The sequence below is a fragment of the Lepidochelys kempii genome, chromosome 2, assembly GCF_965140285.1.
Source record: "Lepidochelys kempii isolate rLepKem1 chromosome 2, rLepKem1.hap1, whole genome shotgun sequence".
Taxonomy (NCBI): Eukaryota; Metazoa; Chordata; order Testudines; family Cheloniidae; genus Lepidochelys; species Lepidochelys kempii.
The window spans coordinates 223,546,937-223,569,610 of NC_136381.1; the positions used below are offsets into that span (position 1 = coordinate 223,546,937).

The 22,674-nt window shown below is 39.5% G+C and overlaps 1 protein-coding gene across 3 annotated transcripts in view; it reads right to left on the reverse strand.

The window, feature by feature from the left end:
- Positions 1-2,983: 2,983 nt before the first annotated feature.
- The window catches only part of LOC140907610 (putative acyl-CoA dehydrogenase 6), a 143,809-nt gene continuing 124,118 nt past the window's right edge, over positions 2,984-22,674 (reverse strand). For all 3 annotated transcript variants that reach the window (XM_073333921.2, XM_073333924.1, XM_073333922.2), the window contains 4 exons: positions 19,820-19,993; positions 8,883-9,044; positions 8,591-8,741; positions 2,984-3,296 (listed from right to left, as the gene is read on the reverse strand). In XM_073333921.2, the coding sequence (XP_073190022.1) occupies positions 3,203-3,296; positions 8,591-8,741; positions 8,883-9,044; positions 19,820-19,993 (581 nt within the window). In that variant the 3' untranslated portion in view covers positions 2,984-3,202. The remainder of the gene's footprint in view (positions 3,297-8,590; positions 8,742-8,882; positions 9,045-19,819; positions 19,994-22,674) is intronic.

Sequence of the window (22,674 nt, forward strand, 5' to 3'; positions counted from 1 at the left end):
TAATACCACCTAAAAGATTGTCAACCGAGGTGCATTCTCTATAAAACTGTCTGCAGCTGAATAGAAAGAGAGAGGTTTTCATTTTAACACTTACTTAATACTTTACATTTCAAATCTCTATCATTTCCTTTTCTGTATCTTTAATAAAAGGATAGCTTTTTAATGGTGGTTGTCGACATGCTGGCTGACATCTCTGCTCAACCCCTTGGCCTAAACCATCTTTAACTATTTAGTGTTGTACAATGACAAGATCACTAACACCTGTGACTTTCTGGGCCCATTTATTCCATTGAAATTAACACCACTCAGAAATAAGCACTGGCCTCTGGATAGCTTTAGATACAACAAAATATCATTACTTAGAACATTTCATAATTCATACCAAAAATGTTAGTCTCTCCATAGATCAGCAAATATTTGAGTGCTATGATATGGTCTTATGGTCATAAAATACTCTGCATTTACTCACTACAGATGTGGGTGCTATACGAAAACTAGTCCACTCACTAGTATTGTGTCAAATGCACAAATATTAGAGCTGAATAACATTTTTCAACCAAAACTATTGGTGAAAAGTGAAAATTTGGGTTGACCACAACACTTGGCTAATTTGCATTGATTTTAGCAAATTGTTTTGGCAAAAAAACCCCAGTTATGCTTTGACATATTTGAAACTAAACATTTCAGTTTGAAACAACTATTTGAAATTTCCTTTAATGTTGCTAAAAACCAAATGTTAAATGCAACATTATTTTCTGGGTCAAACAAAAATGTTTGATTCAGCTCAAAATGGTTTTTATTCTTTTTTAGTTTTCAGAATTGCCACCAAACCAAACTGTCGGTTATTCACACAGTTCTCCAATGTATATTGTAATTATCTTTGCTTTTGTTTTTAAATTTAATTGCTGTGGGGTTGGGGTTTTTTAAAATTAGTAATTTTAAATGGCTCTTGCACTTAATGCAAATGGTATTTTACTGTACCAGCAAAACAAGTATTTCCAGTTGCAATGTACTTTTATATTAGCTGTCATGATGCTTAAAGGAATATCTGCTTTAAAGAATTAACCCCACAATGCTGTGGAGATTCCTTAAGACATACGTTATGATTTATCATTAAACTGTGAAAATTCTCCATTTTAATGAGCAGTAATCCCATCAAAAGCATTCTTTTTGCAGTAAAATGGTTTTTGACAGTTGATTTTTTAATATGTTTCAGTTTAAAAGGTTTGTTCTCATCTAAAAGTGGTGGAAGGAATAACCAGAGTCAATTTTGAAGGTACAGATAAGGTTGAAATGTAAAGACTAATTTTGATTCAATGTAAGTATAATGTAAAACTAACCTTTACATTTATTGCAAGCAGCTGTACATTGCATGACAGGGACTTCTGTAACAAATTATGCTAATTTGTCCAATCAAATTTCATTTGTCACATATTTGTACTTTAAAGCAATTACAATTTATGGCACTGTGAAACACATTTAATCAAGTTTAAACAATTCTAATAAGTGTAACTGACACTGATGAATCAATATTCAAAATGAGCAAATATTAATGGACTGATCTATGTAGAGAAAATAAAAAAAAAAAAGTTGTTGTCTATTTGGTCCGTAGGTCCTAACCAGTGTAAACTCCTGTCAATCATAGATTCCAAAGCCGGAAAGGACCCTTGTGCTCATCCAGTGTATCCTCCTGTATAACACAGGCAGTAGACTGTATAACTTCCCCAGTGTGGTTGCAGACTGTAACAATTCAGCTAAGGACTACAGAGTGTCCGGTGGCACCTTAGAGACTAACAGATTTATTTGGGCATAAGCTTTTGTGGGTAAAAACCCCACTTCTAAAGAACCATCTGAAGAAGTGGTTTTTTACCCATGCAAGCTTATGCTCAAATAAATATGTTAGGCTTTCAGGTGCCACCGGACTCCTTGTTATTTTTGTGGATACAGACAAACACGGCTACCCCCGGATAGCTAAGGACTAGGTATGTAAGGGAATATTACCAGACTTATGGCCACTGTTCGAAATGAATGATGTATATGTAGATCCACTTTCTGCAGTGTGTGAGCTATTGATCATTTAATATTACTAAGTGAGAGTTAGGTAACCTATAGGTGAGTGAAGGACAGCAGAATTACCGTTCCAGTAACGGAATGTACAAATGCAAGAAATGTGGTATGAGAAATGAGAAACTGTGGTGCCTAGAAGTGCTAATTCTGGACCAGGGACCGTGCAACCACTGAAGAAAAAGAAAGTCCGTTCCCCAAAGAGCTTACAACCTAAGATGAAGTGCATGCCTCCAATATGGTTGGTGTTCAGTGCAGTTTTACATTAAAATTTGCTTAAGTAAACTACTGGTAGAATTGTCTCTTGCACTGGATGTGGCAAGGCGGCACTCAATTTTATCATGGTTTAGATTTTTTAAATGTAGGTGTACCTTGCTTATATAAGTAGACACTCACTCCATTTACTTCATATGCATTAGACCAGGGGTGGCCAACACGTGGCTCCGGAGCCATATGTTGCTCTTCAGAAGTTAATATGCGGCTCCTTGTACAGGCACCAACTCTGCGACTGGACCTACAGGCGCCAACTTTCCAATGTGCCGGGGGGTGCTCACTGCTCAACCCCTGGCTCTGCCACAGGCCCTGCCCCCACTCCACTCTTTCCCGCCCCCTCCCCTGAGCCTGTCATGTCCTCGCTCCACCACCACCCCAGCCTCCTGTACATCACAAAACAGCTGATTGGGAGGTGCGGGGGAGGGAGTGGGAGGCGCTGATCAGCAGGGCTGCCGGCCGGCGGAAGGCACAGGGCTGGGGGGAGAGCTGATGGGGGGCTACTGACATATTACTGTGACTCTTTAGCAATGTACTTTGGTAAATTCTGGCTCCATCTCAGGCTCAGGTTGGCCACCCCTGCACTGGACCACTCACAAGCAGCAACTAGTCTGCAACAAGAGAAAAAAATGTTGCAAGAGGATACATGTTTTCAGATTACTTTCTTTTAATTTCAGTATTTAATTTAAAAGTTATGGTACAAGAAATTTTGCATACAAAGGCACTAACTAGTAGATCATTGGCATAAATGCTAGAAAATTTCACTTAAATTTCACCTTAAATATATTGCTTATTCTTTCAGTATGTAATCAATATATTGTATCTCTCTCATGAATTTTCAATGAAGAAATGTAACTGTTGCTGGGTGTTACTTCTTTTGTGGAAGAGTTTCCATATATTTGCATATAATGGAAAGCATGACTTCATCTGCACCAGCCCCTATTGACAGTAGTCTTGAGTCTCTGCAGAGAAAAAGAATGGGTGAAAACATTTATATGATACATCAGCTGAAAATTCATGCTGAACTGAAATGTTTCCTCTCTCCCCCACCCCGCCCCCGACACACATTTAGTTACTACAAAGCTACTTTTCGTCTGGTTTTCTTACACAGAAACATACTCTAGCTGTAGAAGTGTATATACTTCCTAGACAAAACCTTAGTTAATATTGTACATACACATCAATCAGAGTGAAGGAACTTTTCCGGTTGTTTGAAAAGAAAAACACAGCATTGCTTCAGACATAGCCTAAAGTTTGGAAATGCAGTTTTCTTCAAGTGTAATGCTAGCTCTGAATTTCAGTAATTTTGTTTCCCCTTCAAAGTAAAGCTTATGAAGGATTTGCCCCTTTGCTAACTTCCTACAGCTTTAAAAATTGGCCAGAGAAACCTTTAAAGAGCAGCTTGTGTTCCATTGTCTACATTGTTTAGATTGTCCAAGTTTGTTAGGCTAACACTTGAAATCTCCATGCTCCCCACGATGAAGGCTGCACTTTACAAAAGGAATTGTGTCTGCTGGGGATGGAGGGTAGAGAGAGCAGGTTCCCTAAAAGGGTTCTAGGGAGAAAAGGCATCTTGCATCCTTTAACTTTTCAGAAATTCAGTGTAATCTGTAACATTGAACTTCAGTGATCTCTGTAGTGAAGGGTCACAATCGAACAGCAGCAAGGGTTCTGCAGAACACCGGGGGCAGTTCATTTTTGCATGACTTTGGAGTAAATACTACTTCTTAAAATACATCATGGTATCCAACATCCACCCTGATCTGATAAGACTATTTTTAAGGCCTTACTTTTACTTAGTTTATCTTCCTGGAAGGGCCGCTCTAACCCTACTTATTTTTGAGTGGGTGGTTTCAGCAATAGTAATTGAAAAGCTGGCTGTTATACCACTGAGCCATCCCCACCCGTGATGCCTAAATTCTCATAGCAACTCAGATCTATAAACCACCATGCCCCTGCTCTTTCCTATTTTCTTTGTAAATTTGATTTTCCCTGGGGGAAAAAACTGTTTTGCTAAACTACCATTCTTCAATTCAATAGCAACATTGTGGTAATCAGACACATATCAAGAAAAGAAGAAATTACTTAGAGTCATTCTAGATCAGATGTATACGTTCATAAGATTTATGGTCTGTTTGAAAAAACAACATAAAAGGTTACACTGACTTTTTAAACATTTTCTAAAAAAACACAAAATAATTCAAGCTTGAAAGAACGCTTGAAGAAAAGGAGTACTTGTGGCACCTTAGAGACTAACAAATTTATTTGAGCATAAGCTTTCGTGAGCTACAACTCACTTCATCGGATGCATTCAGTGGAAAATACAGTGGGGAGATTTATATACACAGAGAACATGAAACAATGGGTGTTACCATACACACTGTAACCAGAGTGATCACTTAAGGTGAAAAGAAAAGGAGTACTTGTGGCACCTTAGAAACTAATCAATTTATTTGAGCATGAGCTTTCGTGAGCTACAGCTCACTCCGATGACGTGAGCTGTAGCTCACGAAAGCTCATGCTCAAATAAATTGGTTAGTCTCTAAGGTGCCACAAGTACTCCTTTTCTTTTTGCGAATACAGACTACCACGGCTGTTACTCTGAAACCTGTCACTTAAGGTGAGCTATTACCAACAGGAGAGTTGGGGGGGGGGGGGGAAACACACCTTGTAGTGATAATCAAGGTGGACCATTTCCAGCAGTTGACAAGAACGTCTGAGGAACAGTGTGGGGGGGGGAGATAAACATGGGGAAATATAAATCTCCCCACTGTATTTTCCACTGAATGCATCCGATGCAGTGAGCTGTAGCTCACGAAAGCTTATGCTAAAAAAAATTTGTTAGTCTCTAAGGTGCCACGAGTACTCCTTTTCTTTTTGCGAATACAGACTAACACGGCTGCTACTCTGAAACCGAGCAAATGCTTGGTTATTCAAAGTAACAATTTAAAAACCATACTTATAATTTTATCTATTACTAATAAAACTTTGCCTAGCAATAACTAAAAGGTATTTGAGAAAAAGAAATCTTTTGGATTTACCCCACTTTGCACTTTTGGCAGCACCATTTACAGTCATTTTACCTGTTTCATAAGCATAGCCAATAATCAGTTTCCCCTGTTGCTTGCTTGGGTTTTACACACAGCAACTGGGGAAGAAAAACATTTAAAAAGCAGGAATGCGTGACTGCAACACTGTAACAGTTGACAGAAGCCAGAGGTAGCTTGTAGTATTTTAAACTACTGTAAAAAAATTTTGTGATGACTAGATTTCAGGTTGATCATAACCCTTTACAAATTTAAATAGTTTCTAATAAAGCAAATTAGTTAGTCACTGACAAGCTAAAAAAGTCATGTTATATTAAAATGAAATCTAAGTTTGTTGAATATCCAAATATGTAATATATGGAAATGTCTACCTATATAAAATGGGGATCTTTCCATGAAACAATCATATATCTGGAATCAGTGAGCGAAAATGATTTTCTCCTCCCCCTCTCCCCCCAAAAAAGAAAAGAAAAATCCTTACTATATCTATTTTATTTAATAAACACTGAGATATAAGAAGTGAAACATCTGGGAAATGTATTACATAAAAGCAGCAGGATGTGTTTAGTGAGGGGGAGGGGTAACTAGCCTTCATTAATTCCATCTTCTAACAACTCTGTACGTTGGAAATACTTTTGTAGAACAAATGATTTCAGAGCTATTGAACTTAAAGTGATAACAATTACTGAAACAACTTGGCAGACAGGTTTGTACAATGTCTAGTTAAAAGTCCCTACCAACACTGTTAAGCAATTTCAAATGTATTGACTGTATTAAACAGTTATCATAGTTCATGATGCTTGCTGAAGTAATAGCAGACTGACCTGTGTGTCAAGCACTAACGCTGCTTACTAAGGATTACTTTGCAAATTAATTTTCCTGGTATGACTGAATGGACATGCCATGCACTTACAGTAACAGCTGCTTGCTGCTGTACAAACGTCACAGTGATGTGAACTGATTACAGCAATGTCTGAGTAAAAGGAAGAGCTAGTATTAGGAGACTTGCTGCTTTGTTTATTAGTAGAGATTACAAAGGATCACAGAGTAAACCTGTTTGTTCCTTCAGGTGATATTCTTACTTCACCTCTCTGGTGACTATAATTATCCAGCCATGGAATTGTATTAGTTCATAACAAAATTCTGGACTGTGATCATCATCATTTAGGTCTATTTATAAGGCTTTTTCTTTTGAGGTGGCAAGGATTTATTTCTTTAATATTAGATGGCAGGCACAGGTTAGATCCCAATAGGAAATGTGCTGGATTTGCCAGCTGGAGAGCAAATACATAACTACTCTAGTCTGCTTATCCTGGAATCCTTATACATAACTGCCCTATCCTGGAATGGGCCAGAACAGCCATAGCAGAGTCAGACGGGTGCTCCCAGAAGTAGCTATGGTGCCAAAACCACAAGTTCAGAGGACAAATCAAACCTTTTCAAATGCATGAGATTTATTTCCCTCCTCCACGGAAATCCTACTCCTGAGGCATATGTAATACAAATGTATTACAACACCACTGCCAACAGCAGCATGCTCTGAAAAGGGCAGGAAGCTTGCAGAAAGGTGCTCTGGGGAATGAAGCACTTACACTGCTCCCTGCTCGGGAAATTGCCATATCACTACCTTGTGGTCAACACATCCGAGCTCTTCTTCAGCCAGCCCACATCAGCCTTACCTCTCTGAAGCAGCAGTTCTACAGCCTTTCTAACAAAGGGACGGCAGTTTTATATCAGACATTTTTAAATAACACTTTCCTTCTTCTGTTGCATTGGTTTAACAGAAGAGGTTAGACTTGGTTTAACAGAAGAGGTTAGCAATGAGACTGTTGACAGTTTATATCCTGTGCTCTGATGTAATTTTTAGTAAAGTATTTCAAGAGCTTTATTTCTAGAAACAAAGTAACACATTATAAAGAAGTAAAATTTTTATAACTTCCATTTTTTCAATTTTCCTATTGCCACTTTATGCAGAAATGGTATATTTATTAGTATCTTGACAGACCTAACCCTGATTCCACTAACACTTTGTTAGGCATCTTGTTATGAGGTTTGATATGCAAGCTGAAATCTACTATAAGCAAGAGAATTTAAGATCCATATTTTGTTTATGTAAAAATGCATACAGCAATAACATCACTTGGCATATAGGCTATAACCATCCTCCAAAAGAACACAGGGTACTGGAGCCAGCATCCCACTTAAAGGATTATTGGCAATGCATAGAAAATATTCTCCTTACAATTTTGCTCATTTCTATAGTCAGTATTTCTCTTCCCTCTGTTTTTATCATCTTTGCAGGAATCTCAGTGGGCTCAGGGTGTATAGTTTGGCATCTCCCTTTTAAAAGTCCACAGAGTCTCTACAGGTAAAATTTACTCATGGTGTGTAGGGCCACTGTAAGGCCTTTGCACCTCTTAAATCCCATCCAAGGGGCAGCATTGAGGGAGCGAGAGGCAGAATTTCATTCCTCCACATGTCTTGGAAAAGATCCCTGAGCTAGCCCCACACAGGCTGCCAGAGAAGAATACTGGAAGGTCCACCAGGGGAAAGGTTGTTGGAGCTGTGCGGAGTGTTGAGTTTCAAAAACAGGAGCCTAAAGGTAGACTCCTGAATCCATTTTTATGGGGGGTCAAGTTCTGTTGCTCATTCATTTTTATTTTGGTTCTGTAATTTGTGTCAGGAGCACCTAGGATAGGCACCCCCTTGCTAATGGGGAAAGGACCTGTCATTAAGGTGTCCTTCTCTCTGGAGCTACTGCCTTAGAGACATATAGGGCTAATGGTGAACTGTAGAAGGAATATGGAGTCACCAGTGACCACTCCCTTTACTTGAGTTTCAGACGAGCCTTGTGGGTAGATTAAACCACACAATTACTGTTTAAAGAAGATCCCTGCAAAAGGGATCTTCTTCCATATTCCTTGACCGTTACACCTAGGCAAAGTCACATTGGAGCCAATGAAACTCTCTGCCTGTGGATCCCACTGCAGGATCAGGCAGGAGATAATCAAAGGATCAGATCTGTGGCTTCTGTAACTCCAATGGAACTTCATTATTTACATCAACTGAGGGTCTGTTCCAGATTATTTTCACTGCAGCAAAACTGGAAAGAGCAAACATCCCATGTAGGGTTTTTAATACTCCATATATTTGATCAAAGTTATTTAAAGCAGAGTCAAAACCTTTCACATTCTCAAACAGTGACTCACCTGTAAAGTCTGCTCACTAGCACCTCATTGGTGAATCCCATTCCGCCCCAGAACTGGAGGCAATTATCACTCAGCTCACGGGCTAGACGACCTGCCTTTAGTTTAGCCATGGAAGCAAATTTGGTCACATCATTGCCTCTTATATAGAGAGCTAAAATAAAAAAGCACAAATTCTATAGTAAGTCACTGACTGCAGTATAACTTCACTCCCAACCCCCTTCCCACAGATTTCCAATCATGACAATTTTTTGATATTAAGAGTATATTCCTGAAGCCAAATGTGGAAGCTTACCAACAGCCTGGTAGAGCAGAGAGCGAACAAGTTCCACCTCAGTTGCTAATTCTGCCAGGCGAAAGTGCACTGTTTGGTTATGCAGTACTGGCTGGTTGTATATTTTCCGTTGGCGAGTATAGTCAATAGTTTCTTGTATCACATTTTCCATTGGTGCCAGGACTAGAGGAATCAAAGCACAGAACAACAGCTGTTTTTATTCAAGGGTTTTGCGGTTATGTGGTGTGTGTGAGGTTTGTTAAAAAGGAAGACTTTTTTTTCCTCCCAGCTTGTGTGAAATAGGTACAATGAATAAACTAGTTATTTAAAAATAAATTATTCTATGGGGCTTATTTACTATTTATAGTTTCACTTCCCTACAGATGTCCGTCATTCCAATATGTCTTGAAGAAAGACTTTAGAGTGTATGTATGTATAAACTGGAATACTAAGAACATCTTCTTTTCTATATCTACTGCCACTACCCTTGTCCATGCTTCAGTAATCTCCTACCTTGATTATTGTAACCTTCTTCTCTCCATTCACCTCATTCCTTCTAGGCCATCCACATGGCACAGCTGCCAAACTCATCTTCCCTGCCTCATCACCCATCTTTATGAGTCCCTTCAGGGACTCCACATCACATTCTGCATCACTTTCAAGGCTACTCCTTGCTTCTGTCTCATCACTGGTCACCCATCACACCCATATAACCTTCTGTACATGTTGGGACAAGCTAAAGGAACAAAGAATTCTGAACTGTAGGAACATAAGAATTACTATACTCAATAAGACCATTAGTCCGTAGAGTCCAGTGGCCTCAAAGGATGGTGTAAGAATCCTAGAGTGTTACCCTGGATTTGAGGGGTAGGAGTGTACCCCAGAATGTGATCATGCTAATGGCAATCCTATTATGTGCATTCAGCCACCATGAATTAATAAAATAGAACACCACATAGTATAGGGTTAATTTGAAAGCAGGCTTTTAGAGGCAAGGTCAAAACTAGCTGGCAATTTCTGCTAATCAGAATAGGAGTGGAGAGAAAAAGGTCAACAACTGAGACTGAAAGAAAATAAGTGGACAGAAAACCTTGAATCTGGGCGCCTTTGATATAGAAGTTTATTACAATTAAGATTGTTAGGAATGTTTGTTGATAAGTAGTTTATTGAAAGTTAGGAAAAGTGATGATTTAGTAGGGGTCACGATGACCTACGTATTTTGTAGAAGTTAGTTATAAAGGTTAGCTAATACAGTGTACTTGGAGCAGACCTCTGAAGCCATCCTGAGAGACATTTTTCCCTACACCTTTTCTCCTCAGTGGGTTAGCAACTGGCCAAAGTAAACCTGCTGTTAATTACTCAATACTATTCCAGATTTTAGGTAAATATTTGGGATGTTCTAAACTTATTGCTTATGTCTGTGAGTGCTTAAATCTAATAAACTGCAGTTTTAGACAGAGCACGCTTACTTGCATTAATCTTTTATCAGATGGAATTTCTGTGTTCCCGTTGATTTATTCTTGATACCACCTAGAGTGAAATAGTTAAGTTACCACTACTGTGGGTTCTGAAAACCCTGGGTAACAACAGTAGACATATGTGGAACAATCTGCTCCCCTGTACATAATTTTCCATGCCTAGTCTTTCTACAACTCTCCTTAAACTAGAAGAAATGAACTAAGCTCTCTTCATTCTACTGATAACCAATGTGCAAGGTCATTCCTCAGGGATACAAAGGGGACATCCCCATCTACTCCCAAGCCTAACAATCTGCCACATCAGAATGCAGAGCACCTCATGCCTAAACATTTATCATTGTTCTCTGACTTGGCCCTGGCTGCATGACTCACAGACCTGAGCCCCCATGCACAAATTAAGTATTTAGAAAGATACCTTTCTACGGACTTAGCACACATTAAACTTTCCCATCACCTCCAAGTTGAATATAGGAATTAATAAATAAAAGAGATCTGCACTTTACTGTCCAGGTCCCCAGTCTTACAGTGTGATCTGCTAGCATCTGTGGGACTCTGTAGGGGTCCATGTTGTCCTGAGGGCAACATGACAGATTTTTAAAATTGAATGGGCATGTCACATTATGAACAGAAAGGTGTGCTTCATTATTTTCTTCAAGAAAGCAAGAAACACAGCTACTTTTATTAATGTCTGTGATATATTTACTATATTATACATAAGTGATTCGCCACTTGCGGCCCAATCAGCACACAGCTGCGGCCCATGTGACATCCTCAGGGTTATGCAAGTAGTATTGCATGTGGCCCACAATGGTAAATAGGTTGAGAACCACTGCTATACACCAACTATAAAGAACTCAAAGAAGACTCCACACCACAGTTTACCCAGGAATTTAAGGAGATCATCAAATCCTCCCCCAAACAACTCAAAGAGAAACTCTACAACCTCATCCCCCACAAATCCACTCCAGGGACCTTCTATATGCTTCCCAAAATACACAAACATGGGAACCCACGCAGACCCATCATATCTGGCCACAGCACTCTGACTGAGGGAGTATCAGGACTCATAGAACCCATATTCCAACTACTCACCGCACAAAGGGCCAGCTTCCTCCACGACACAACTGACTTCCTCCAGAAACTCCACAACATTTATAACCTCCTCAGAACACCATCCTTGCCATTATGGATATCAGTAGCCTGTACACCAACATCCCTCGCATTGCTGCCTGCCTCAAATATTTACAAGATAATGGACAGCCCTCAGATATCCACTCCAAACACATCATCAAACTCATCCATTTCATCCTCACTCATAAGAATTTTACATTCAACAATGAACACTTTGTCCAAACCATGGGAACAGTGATGGGTAGTAGGACGGCTCCACGATATGCCAACATCTTCATGGGACACCTTGAGGAAGCATTTATGGACAAATGCAACACAAAACCAATGATATACCTGAGATACGTTGATGATATTTTCATTTTCTGGACCGATGACATACACACCATCATAGATTTCCACCATAACTTCAACAACTATCACCCACCCCTCAAATTCTCTGTAGAACACTCCCACACTAGCATCAACTCCCTGAACACCATGATCAGCTTCAACAATGGAACCCTACAAACAACTATATACAAGAAACCCAACATAATCACACCTGCCTTCACAGACCTAGTAACCACCCAAACACATCAAGAAATTTATCTACAGCCAGGCACTCAGATACCACAAAATAGACTCTGAGGAGAAAAACTGGGATATATACCTCAACACACTTAAAACTGCCTCCCCTAAACAAGGACACTCCACCAGAGAAGTAGCTCACATCATGGAACACCCAAGTACCCTGAGAAAGCTGCTTCCATACAGAAATAAAACCCCCTCTGACCGCATATACCTAGTTGTCACTTACCACACCCCACACTGGAACCCATATGGATTATCATCAAACAATTACAACACATACACAATGGGGACCACACTCTGAAAGAAATCTTTCCTGAACCCCCTCTTTTGGCCTTCAAACAACCGCCAACCTCTCCGAGCTTATCACTAGAAGTAAGGTGAGGATACACCAGATAGGATACACCAACTCAAAGCGGCAGCAGCCCTTGTCAGATCAAGAAATGCAAAGCCTGTAGGCATATCTCCACTGCTCTGATGATCAACACCCCCACAACATACCTATCAAGATTCATGGGTCCTACACTTGCATATCACACATATGGTGTACCTCATACAGTGCACTAAATGCCCCAGTAATAACTATGTGGGTGAAACCAGACAAACACTGCTCTCACATGAACTCACACAGAAAAATGATAAAAGACAAAAACACTCCATCACCTATGGGTGAACACTTTTCACAACGTGATTACTCTGACCTCCCAGTCCTCATTCTCAAAGGAAATCTGCACAACACTTTCAAGAGACAAGCCTAGAAGCTTCTCTTCATAACTTTGCTAGACACTAAAAATCATCAACTGAAAAGAGACACTGGATGACTGGTAGGGTGTTAACTGGTTACTTCACCTTTAATGGTCCCTTGAAATGTGTGTTAACTACTTATGCTAAACAATCTGTTCCACCTTGTATTTAGCTGTGACAGTCTGGGTACATTTCCCAGACCTGAAGAAGAGCTCTGTGTGACTCAAAAGCTTGTCTCTTTCACCAACAGAAGTTAGTCCAATAAAAGATATTACCTCACTCACCTTGTCTTTGTGACACATTTAGCAGACAAAGAGAGAAAGGAATGTTTAATAATTTGGGACCACATTTTGATCTGGCAAAATAAGATTTTTATGAAACATAAGGCCAATAAAAACATTTCCAGAAAATTATTCTTTTTGTTCTATTCTTAATATAAATTCCAATGGAAACAGATTAAAACAAAATTCTTTGAAGATGTGCTACTTCCTCAGGTATACAAACTATGGATTAGGCTATCAGATAGACTTGAACTGGTCTATGCTTTATAGGAACAATTTTGTGTCCAGAAATAATTGCATCTGCACTGAACTGCAAGGGGACACTTTACAAGATAGACTTCAACCTTCTCATTTGTAAAAAGAAAAGGAGTACTTGTGGCACCTTAGAGACTAACCAATTTATTTGAGCATGAGCTTTCGTGAGCTACAGCTCACTTCATCAGATGTATGCCGTGGAAACTGCAGCAGACTTTATATATACACAGAGAATATGAAAAAATACCTCCTCCCACCCCATTGTCCCCATTCTCCCTACAATGTGCATAATTAAAGTGGGCCATTTCCAGCACAAATCCAGGTTTTCTCACATCCCCCCCACCCCCATACACACACAAACTCACTCTCCTGCTGGTAATAGCTCATCCAAACTGACCACTCTCCAAGTTTAAATCCAAGTTAAACCAGAACATCTGGGGGGGGAGAGGTAGGAAAAAACAAGAGGAAATAGGCTACCTTGCATAATGACTTAGCCACTCCCAGTCTCCATTTAAGCCTAAATTAATAGTATCCAATTTGCAAATGAATTCCAATTCAGCAGTTTCTCGCTGGAGTCTGGATTTGAAGTTTTTTTGTTTTAAGATAGCGACCTTCATGTCTGTGATTGCGTGACCAGAGAGATTGAAGTGTTCTCCGACTGGTTTATGAATATTATAATTCTTGACATCTGATTTGTGTCCATTTATTCTTTTACGTAGAGACTGTCCAGTTTGACCAATGTACATGGCAGAGGGGCATTGCTGGCACATGATGGCATATATCACATTGGTGGATGTGCAGGTATACGAGCCTCTGATAGTGTGGCTGATGTTATTAGGCCCTGTGATGGTGTCCCCTGAATAGATATGTGGGCACAATTGGCAACGGGCTTTGTTGCAAGGATAAGTTCCTGGGTTAGTGGTTCTGTTGTGTGGTTCTGTTGCCTACAGACAGCCCCGCAACCTGAAGCAAATACTCACCAACAACCACATACCACACAACAGAACCACTAACCCAGGAACTTATCCTTGCAACAAAGCAAAAAAACAAAAAAACAAAAAAAACAAAAAAAACAAAAAAACTTCAAATCCAGACTCCAGCGAGAAACTGCTGAATTGGAATTCATTTGCAAATTGGATACTATTAATTTAGGCTTAAATAGAGACTGGGAGTGGCTAAGTCATTATGCAAGGTAGCCTATTTCCTCTTGTTTTTTCCTACCTCTCCCCCCCCAGATGTTCTGGTTTAACTTGGATTTAAACTTGGAGAGTGGTCAGTTTGGATGAGCTATTACCAGCAGGAGAGTGAGTTTGTGTGTGTATGGGGGTGGGGGGGATGTGAGAAAACCTGGATTTGTGCTGGAAATGGCCCACCTTAATTATGCACATTGTAGGGAGAATGGTCACTTTGGATGAGCTATTACCAGCAGGATACTGAGTTTGTGTGTGTGGTTTTTGGGAGGGGGGTGAGGGAACCTGGATTTGTGCAGGAAATGGCCCAACTTTATTATCATGCACATTGTGTAAAGAGTTGTCACTTTGGATGGGCTATCACCAGCAGGAGAGTGAATTTGTGTGGGGGGGTGGAGGGTGAGAAAACCTGGATTTGTGCTGGAAATGGCCCACCTGATGATCACTTTAGATAAGCTATTACCAGCTGGACAATGGGGTGGGAGGAGGTATTTTTTCATATTCTCTGTGTATATATAAAGTCTGCTGCAGTTTCCACGGCATACATCTGATGAAGTGAGCTGTAGCTCACGAAAGCTCATGCTCAAATAAATTGGTTAGTCTCTAAGGTGCCACAAGTACTCCTTTTCTTTTTGCGAATACAGACTAACACGGCTGTTACTCTGAAACTTCTCATTTGTGGGTCCCAAGAAGTGAGTAGATTATCTAGAAATGTTTATACCTGCAGGGATGGAGGCTGGCCCTGAAAATCTGCCCCTATTTAGAAAATAAAAGATTTTAAAAATATCGTTTTACAGGCAACTTAGGCCCAGTCCTATATTTGATTTCCCAGGGTTGAATCCCCACTCCTATGCGGATCCAGTGGCAGGACTGGAGCCAGAGGTATGAAGAGATTTTTAATATAATATAGTTTTAACCTTGTTGTCCTTTAAAAAAATGAAAAGGAAATACACATTATTCTGTCAACTAATGTTTCTCTCAGTACAACAAAAAGTCTTTGTCAGCACATTACAGGCATCACATTACTTTTTAGGCTGAGCTACAGGACCACAGATCCCTGCAGATCACATACTTAAAAAATATCTTAAAAATGAAAAATTGTTTCCAAGGCTGTGCTAATTTGGTTAACTTTGTTTTCAGAGAAATTCAGTCTCAGATGTTTTTTAACAACATTAATCCCTTTACAAAAAGCTGCCTGGCTTTATCATGTCTACCAGGAAGTTTCTCTGAACCTCTGTCACCTTTCTCATAACAGGACTCTTTTCCCCATTTCACTGTTATTTCCACAGATAAAGTGTAATTTAATCCTCTATCCTTCAATTTTGATTTCTCAGCCACTTTCTTTTGTTTGTCTTTTATTTCAACATCCATATTATATTCTAAACTTGGAGGAACTTTCTATTACATTTTATAGAGAAAATTTGTACACCATACCTACAGAATGGCAGACTATATCCTGGAAAGCTGTGACTCTTAAAAGTATTTAGGGGACATAGTGGACAAGAAACGCAACATGAGTTCCCAATGCGATAGGGTGACCAGACAGCAAGTGTGAAAAATCGGGATGTGGGTTGGAGGTAATAGGAGCCTATATAAGAAAAAGACCCAAAAATTGGGACTGTCCCTATAAAATCGGGACATCTGGTCACCCTACAATGCGATGCTGTGGCAAAAGGGGCTAATGCGATACATGGATGTATAAATGGGAGTAACAACAGTAGGGAAGTATATGGCATTGGTGAGACTGATACTGGAATAGTGCATACGTTCCTCGGGATGTTGACAAATTGGAGAGGGAGCAGAAAAGAGCCACAAAAATGACTCTAGGGTTGGAGAACACCTTTACAGTGAGAGACTTAAGAAGGTCTATCTGTTCAGTTTATCGAAGACCAAACTGAGAAATAACTTGATTACAGTGTATAAGTACCTTCACAAGGAGAAAATACCTGGTACCAAAGAGCTTTTCAGTATAGTGAAGTAAGCCATAACAAGAACCAATGCCAATGCTCAGAACCTGAAGCCAGACAATTTAATCAGAAATAAGGCACACATGTTTAACAATGAGGGTGATTAACCACTGGAACAAATTACCAAGAGAAGTGGTGGATTTCCCATGTCTTCAAACAAGACTGGCTGCCTTTCAGGAAGATTGCTTTAGCCAAAACCACAACTTATTTTGCTCATTAGTGGAATAACTGGATGAAATGCAATGGCGTATGATACACAAGAGGTCAGGCTGGACAATCCTATGATCCCTTCTGACCTTAAACTCTATGGCTCTGTGATGTGATTCCTGCCACATCAAAGCAGAAGAGAAGGGAAAATCTGGAAGTGGTTAAAATTTGAGTGGCATTCCCAGTGGGACAGCTGTTGGAATGTTCACTTATCCCTGTGGAGAGAGGGGAACATCAGCTCTTCAGTTACTGTGGTAATTATGAGAGCAAGTCATAAGAGAGAGAGATCTGCAAATTAAAATTTAAAAATTGACAAGATTTCAACGGGGACAAAGCTGCCTTTTCCTTGCATACAAACCCCAAGGGATAGATGGTAACTGCTGTGTAATGACATACTAATTAATTAAGAAAAAAAGCTTCTATATGGCTTTGATGGGACTGGTAGAAGAGCAGAATGATACAAATATCTGTAGGGAGAATCTTGTCACAGTGAGACTCTTTTGCCTCTTTGGGGGCGGCGGGGGGGATATTTTGTCTTTTAAGCTTCAGCAGCAAACCTTTGTCTGTGTTATGGAAAGAATTCTGCAGTTGATTCCAATGGTTAAGGGACAGCTTGTGACTGACTTTGTGGATATGCAAGACTGAGGAGATGGAAAAAAGAGTTACTCCCAGCCCAGGGGCTAGAGACAGTCAAGATTCTTGCACTCTTCGGGTGAAATTCACCCTCTGTGCAGAGGGCCAGCATAAGGCTGAACAGGAAAAATCCAGCTTTGTCCCTCTATCCCTGGGCTGGAGGAGGCATACTCAGTCGCTCTGATCGGGTGGTGCATGCACAGTCTGGTCAGCACTAAGAACTAGGAGAGGCTGGGCATGCTTAGGGAGGGTGGATTCTTTAGAGATATTAGGTGTTAAGCTCTAGCAAGTGTGACAGGGCAAGGCCAGATGGCTATAGAAAAGTAGTGGGAGATAGATATATTAGCTCCAGGCTAAACAAATCCCTGCTACCAGGATAAGTGAAATGGCAGCTGCTCCAGGTCAATTAAGACACCTGGGGCCAATTAAGAACTTTCCAGAAGGCAGGGAGAATGCTAGGTTGATTGGGACACCTGAAGCCAATCAGGGGCTGGTTGAAACTAGTTAAAAGCCTCCCAGTTAGTCAGGTGGGGGTGCATGTCAGGAGCTGTGGGAGGAAGTTGCGCTGTTGTGGAGACTGAGTAGTACACACCATATCAGGCACAAGGAAGGAGGCCCTGAGGTAAGGGTGAAGTGGAGCTTGAGGAAGTGAGGGCTGCTGTGGGGGAAGTAGCCCAGGGAATTGTACATGTCATGTTTCTAAAAGGTCAGCTACCATAGCTGATACTATTAGGGTCCCTGGGCTGGAGCCCAGAGTAGAGGGTGGGCCTGGGCTCCCTCTCCCCCACCTTTGCCCCCTGATTAGTCGCTGAGACTGGGAGATAACAGAGACTGTTCAAGGAAGGATAAGTTTGCCTCACCCACCTCGCTGGCTTATGATGAAAATGGCTCAGTAGACTGTGACCCTCGTCTCTAGAGAGAGAAGGGTTACGTGGAGGGTCACAGTGAGCCTCTGAGGCTAGCAAAATCCGCCAGGAAACGCGGGACCCTCAGAGGCAAGAACAGAGCTTTGTCTTTGTCACACAAGTCTCTACTGAGCATATGCAAACTGTGATTTTTCTGAGACTTATTACTTGGCCAAATTTAGGTAGATTTCCACAGGGCTGGCAAAAAGGCATATCCTTCACCCCCTACCAAATTTCAAGTCCCCACTCCAAAGCCTGAGGATGCTAGAGCTGTTCAAAGAAAAGGTCACCAGATTTTTTTTTTTAAGATGAGCCAAACAGCCTATTTTTTCCTAATCTCATTCTCAGAAATCACTGAACCATTTTGGATGACATTTTCCAGTAGAATTGAGACTGAATACAGATGCCCAGCATGTAAAATTTCAGCCCGAACAGTTAAAGTTGGACAAAGTTATAAGCAACTGAAAACAGCATCATATAATGGGACACATTGGGCAATCTTAACAATAGACAGAGCTACCAGTCCTGTCTAAAATATCTTTACATAACTTTGAAATTTTAGTAAAGATACACTTCTTAGAGTGGGCCAAATAATACTATAAACTAAGTAAATATTGTAAAAGAGTGAATGGTTCAGGAGGCTGGTAAAGGGACACAGGTTTGAATTTGTCCTGCATTAGTAATGATTGAAATTTGATACCATTTGATTACTATTTGGTAGTCCAAGTTAAGTTAATTATTAATAATACTCAGCACTTGTGTGGTACTTTATGCACTAATAAGTGCTGGCTGTCACAATCAGTTCTCAGTCAGTAAGTGTCTGCATTACAAGACCACCTTCACAAAACTTAAAGAAGGCACCATAAAAACAACAGTCAGACAAACAAAAAAACCCTCCATCTGCCTCTGCTTAAGTTCTGCAAAATTCCCATTGACTCCAATGGGAGCAGAAGCAAGCTCTAAATGGGTCTAGAGACTAAGCCACACTCTCACTCCCACAGAAGAGGCCTGCCAGTTCAGGCTTGAGACACAGAGGCAGAGCAGCACGGGGAAATTTGTCCTGCCACTGCTTATGCTGTACCTGTATCAAGGTGAATAGAAGATTTGAGACAGAGAGCTGTTAAAGAAGAGCACCTTTACGCAGCCACAAAATTCTCTTGAGAAAAAACAGAAAATTATAACTTCTCCATTACAGGCAGTTTCAGAACGCAGCCTTATGGTAAATCCATGTTTGCTATTTTCCATATGTATTATGATCATCTTTGTATTTCATTGGCAGCCCATACACAATGCTGCTGCTTCTTCCTCATGCTGTTGTCAGAAAGCTCCAGCAAAAACAAACACATAAAAAAACTCCAAACCAAAAAAAACAAACAACAAAAACCATACAGTGCCTCACTAGTAGTATCCAAAGGTTACTTTCTTTCCATTTCATTTTTATTCCAGCTATACAAAGATAAAGTTCTCTATGTCTAGACTATGACCAATTTTACAAAAATGAATCACAAGAGTTAGCTGTAATCCACCACCAGGAAAGTAAATTCTGTTAGTCATTTTGTAAGAGTCTTCTCTCTTGCCTGGAGTATGGCTGATGACTTACTGTTGGCTACTGCCCATAAACGCTCTTCCTGGAATTGCAACATCTGGTATGTAAAGCCCATTCCTTCCTCCCCAATTCGGTATTTGCTGGGAACTCTGACATCTTCAAAAAAGATCTGTGCGGTGTCTGATGACCTCATACCCATCTTGTCTATCTTTTTAGCAATGGAAACACCTAAAAATAAAGATGGATTAGGAAGAATACAGGGAATAAGAGTCTACGGTATATAATTATATATATTAATTTAACAAAAGAAAGAGTTCTGTACTAATATTTGCAAATTTGAAAATGTCTATGCTTAGGCTACAATAAAATCCTAAATTTAAGAAAACATGAAAGTGTCTTAAACCTAACCACAGCATTCCTTCCCTATCTGTTAGAACACCACTATTTTTAAATGGGAAATCAGAATTTTCATAATCCTAAAGACCTTACTTCTCATAATCCTAAAAAATTAATGATTTGCTAGTAGAAATGGCCTTTATTTTAATAAAAAGAAAAGGCGGACTTGTGGCACCTTAAAGACTAACACATTTATTTGAGCATAAGCTTTCGTGAGCTACAGCTCACTTCATCGGATGCATTCAGTGGATGCATCCGATGAAGTGAGCTATAGCTCACGAAAGCTTATGCTCAAATAAATTTGTTAGTCTCTAAGGTGCCACAAATCCGCCTTTTCTTTTTAGGGATACAGATTAACACGGCTGCTACTCTGAAACCTTTATTTTAATGGACCTCTAGAAATCTAGCAGTATCAGGTTAGCTTTTATGTTATTTTATATGGTATAAAATGCAGAAATTAATGTAACTTTTTGAGTGACAACACTGCAGTAAAGGCAGTAATAGATATTTAGGAATAAGACCATTTTATCTGTGTATTTTGTAACCTCTGAGTTATCTTTCAAATATATGAGCAGTTCCCAATTCATAAATATCTGCAAATTAGTCTCACATAATGTATAGGTTGTCATATCAACTCATTTTCAGGATTAGTGAAACTAGATCCAAGACTTTCCTTTCCCTCTCTCAGTGTACTATGTTGCAATGATCACATTTTTCTGGAAAGAGGGTACCTGTCTGGTCAAAATGTCTCCAGTGACATTAAAAAGCCACATTACATATGTATGGAATACAATGGAGGCTTTCAGCAACTAACACCAGCTATTCATTTTCTTCTGCCAGCTAGCAGTGACCATTTTGCAGCTGGACAGTTACAGTTAAATCACTTGAAATTAATCCCCAAACAGCGTCAACAGCATAGAGGAATTTTTTTTCTTTTCACATGAGGAAAAAAAGCATTTCTGCCTCTGGTAGTCTTGAGTGGCATCTAAATGCATATGGCTCATTATTTAACCCTCCTGAGAGCATTGCTCTTGACCCTTTGTTAATTGCTCTTTTATGAAAACAGTTTAAGCATCAGATGTCAGGGAAAATGTGTTTTGGTCCACACTGAAACACTTATTCTCACTACTGAGCTGCCATAAAAAGCAATCCCAATCCCACTGAAGTCCCACATCTCATCAAGGTGTGAAATTTTGGGCCAATGCACAGATGGGCCAATGCACCACTTCAGAGGCGCATATGCCTCAGGTGGTGAATTTCACCCAACATAGAGGTAGGATTTTCACAATCTAGTTTCAAATGGTATCTTCTCTACAATTATGGTATCTTGCCAGGCTGTATCATTCACTCACTCCAACAAGGAGATCCAAAACTAAACAATATGAGAACTCCTCCTTTTTTTGGCATACAGAGATTGGATGAGCTTTACACCAGGAGGTGGGCCCAAATCCATAATTTTATTTAGCATTATCTAATAATCCATCTCCATAGTAGACATGATGTCAGATTAGGTTGAAATAAATGTTGTGCTCTTCCAACCACAGTGTTAGCAGTGGCTTGTGTAACATTAAATTACAAACACTATGTTAATGCAATAGTAAAATTGCATGGTTAAGCAACCAAAGCTTTAGAAATGATAAAATTAAAATTGAATGCAATACCTTAATGCTCCCACTTTATGTTTGTTATGTATTAATGCACAATCTTTATTTACATGATTACACACTATGACTCAAATACCATTTCTCAGATGCATTCTTTACATAAGAAATACATATATTACCATCTTGTATTATGTTATCGTATTATTATATATGTAATATCTTGTATTATATGTATTACTGTGTGTATAGCAGACAAGGCCCCTAAAGTAATTTTTATTACAATTGCACAATATAACATCTGAATATACTACAGATAAAATATTGTATACTGTTATATAGTAATAGTGAAAATGTGCTCATATATAGAGGCGTATATTTAAAATTACAACATAAACACTTTCAGTGATCATGTTTCTTCAGTTATGATTAAAAACTTCTTACTTTAAATAATTTACTTAGTAAAACTAAATACTTAGCCCCTAGAAATATACGTATGTTTTAAATGCTCTTATGGAGAAAAAGTGTTTAACTTGTACATCTATTAATATACTGATAACTTTCTAATTAGTAGTATATAAGTATAAATTCTGTGCTGTAATTCTCACTAAAGAAAGAGTTCAACAGTATTTTGGAAAGATGAAAGGCGAGCACAGAAGTTTACAGTTTTTATCCTCCAAAGCTCCATGTAGTCTATAAAGATAAAATAATACACAATATATTGTGAGGAGTAGCTGAACACCATTTTGAGGGGATGGGGTGGGGTGGGAGTGGTGGAGGACCAGAATCCAGGACAGCATTTGTGGACCCTCTCCAAGGTTAAAACACTGGATATTATGATAGTTTATTCAGAGTTTTGCTTCAATCTGTTTTTAATGATGTTTTGTAAGGTATTAATTTTGTCCTTGGCAA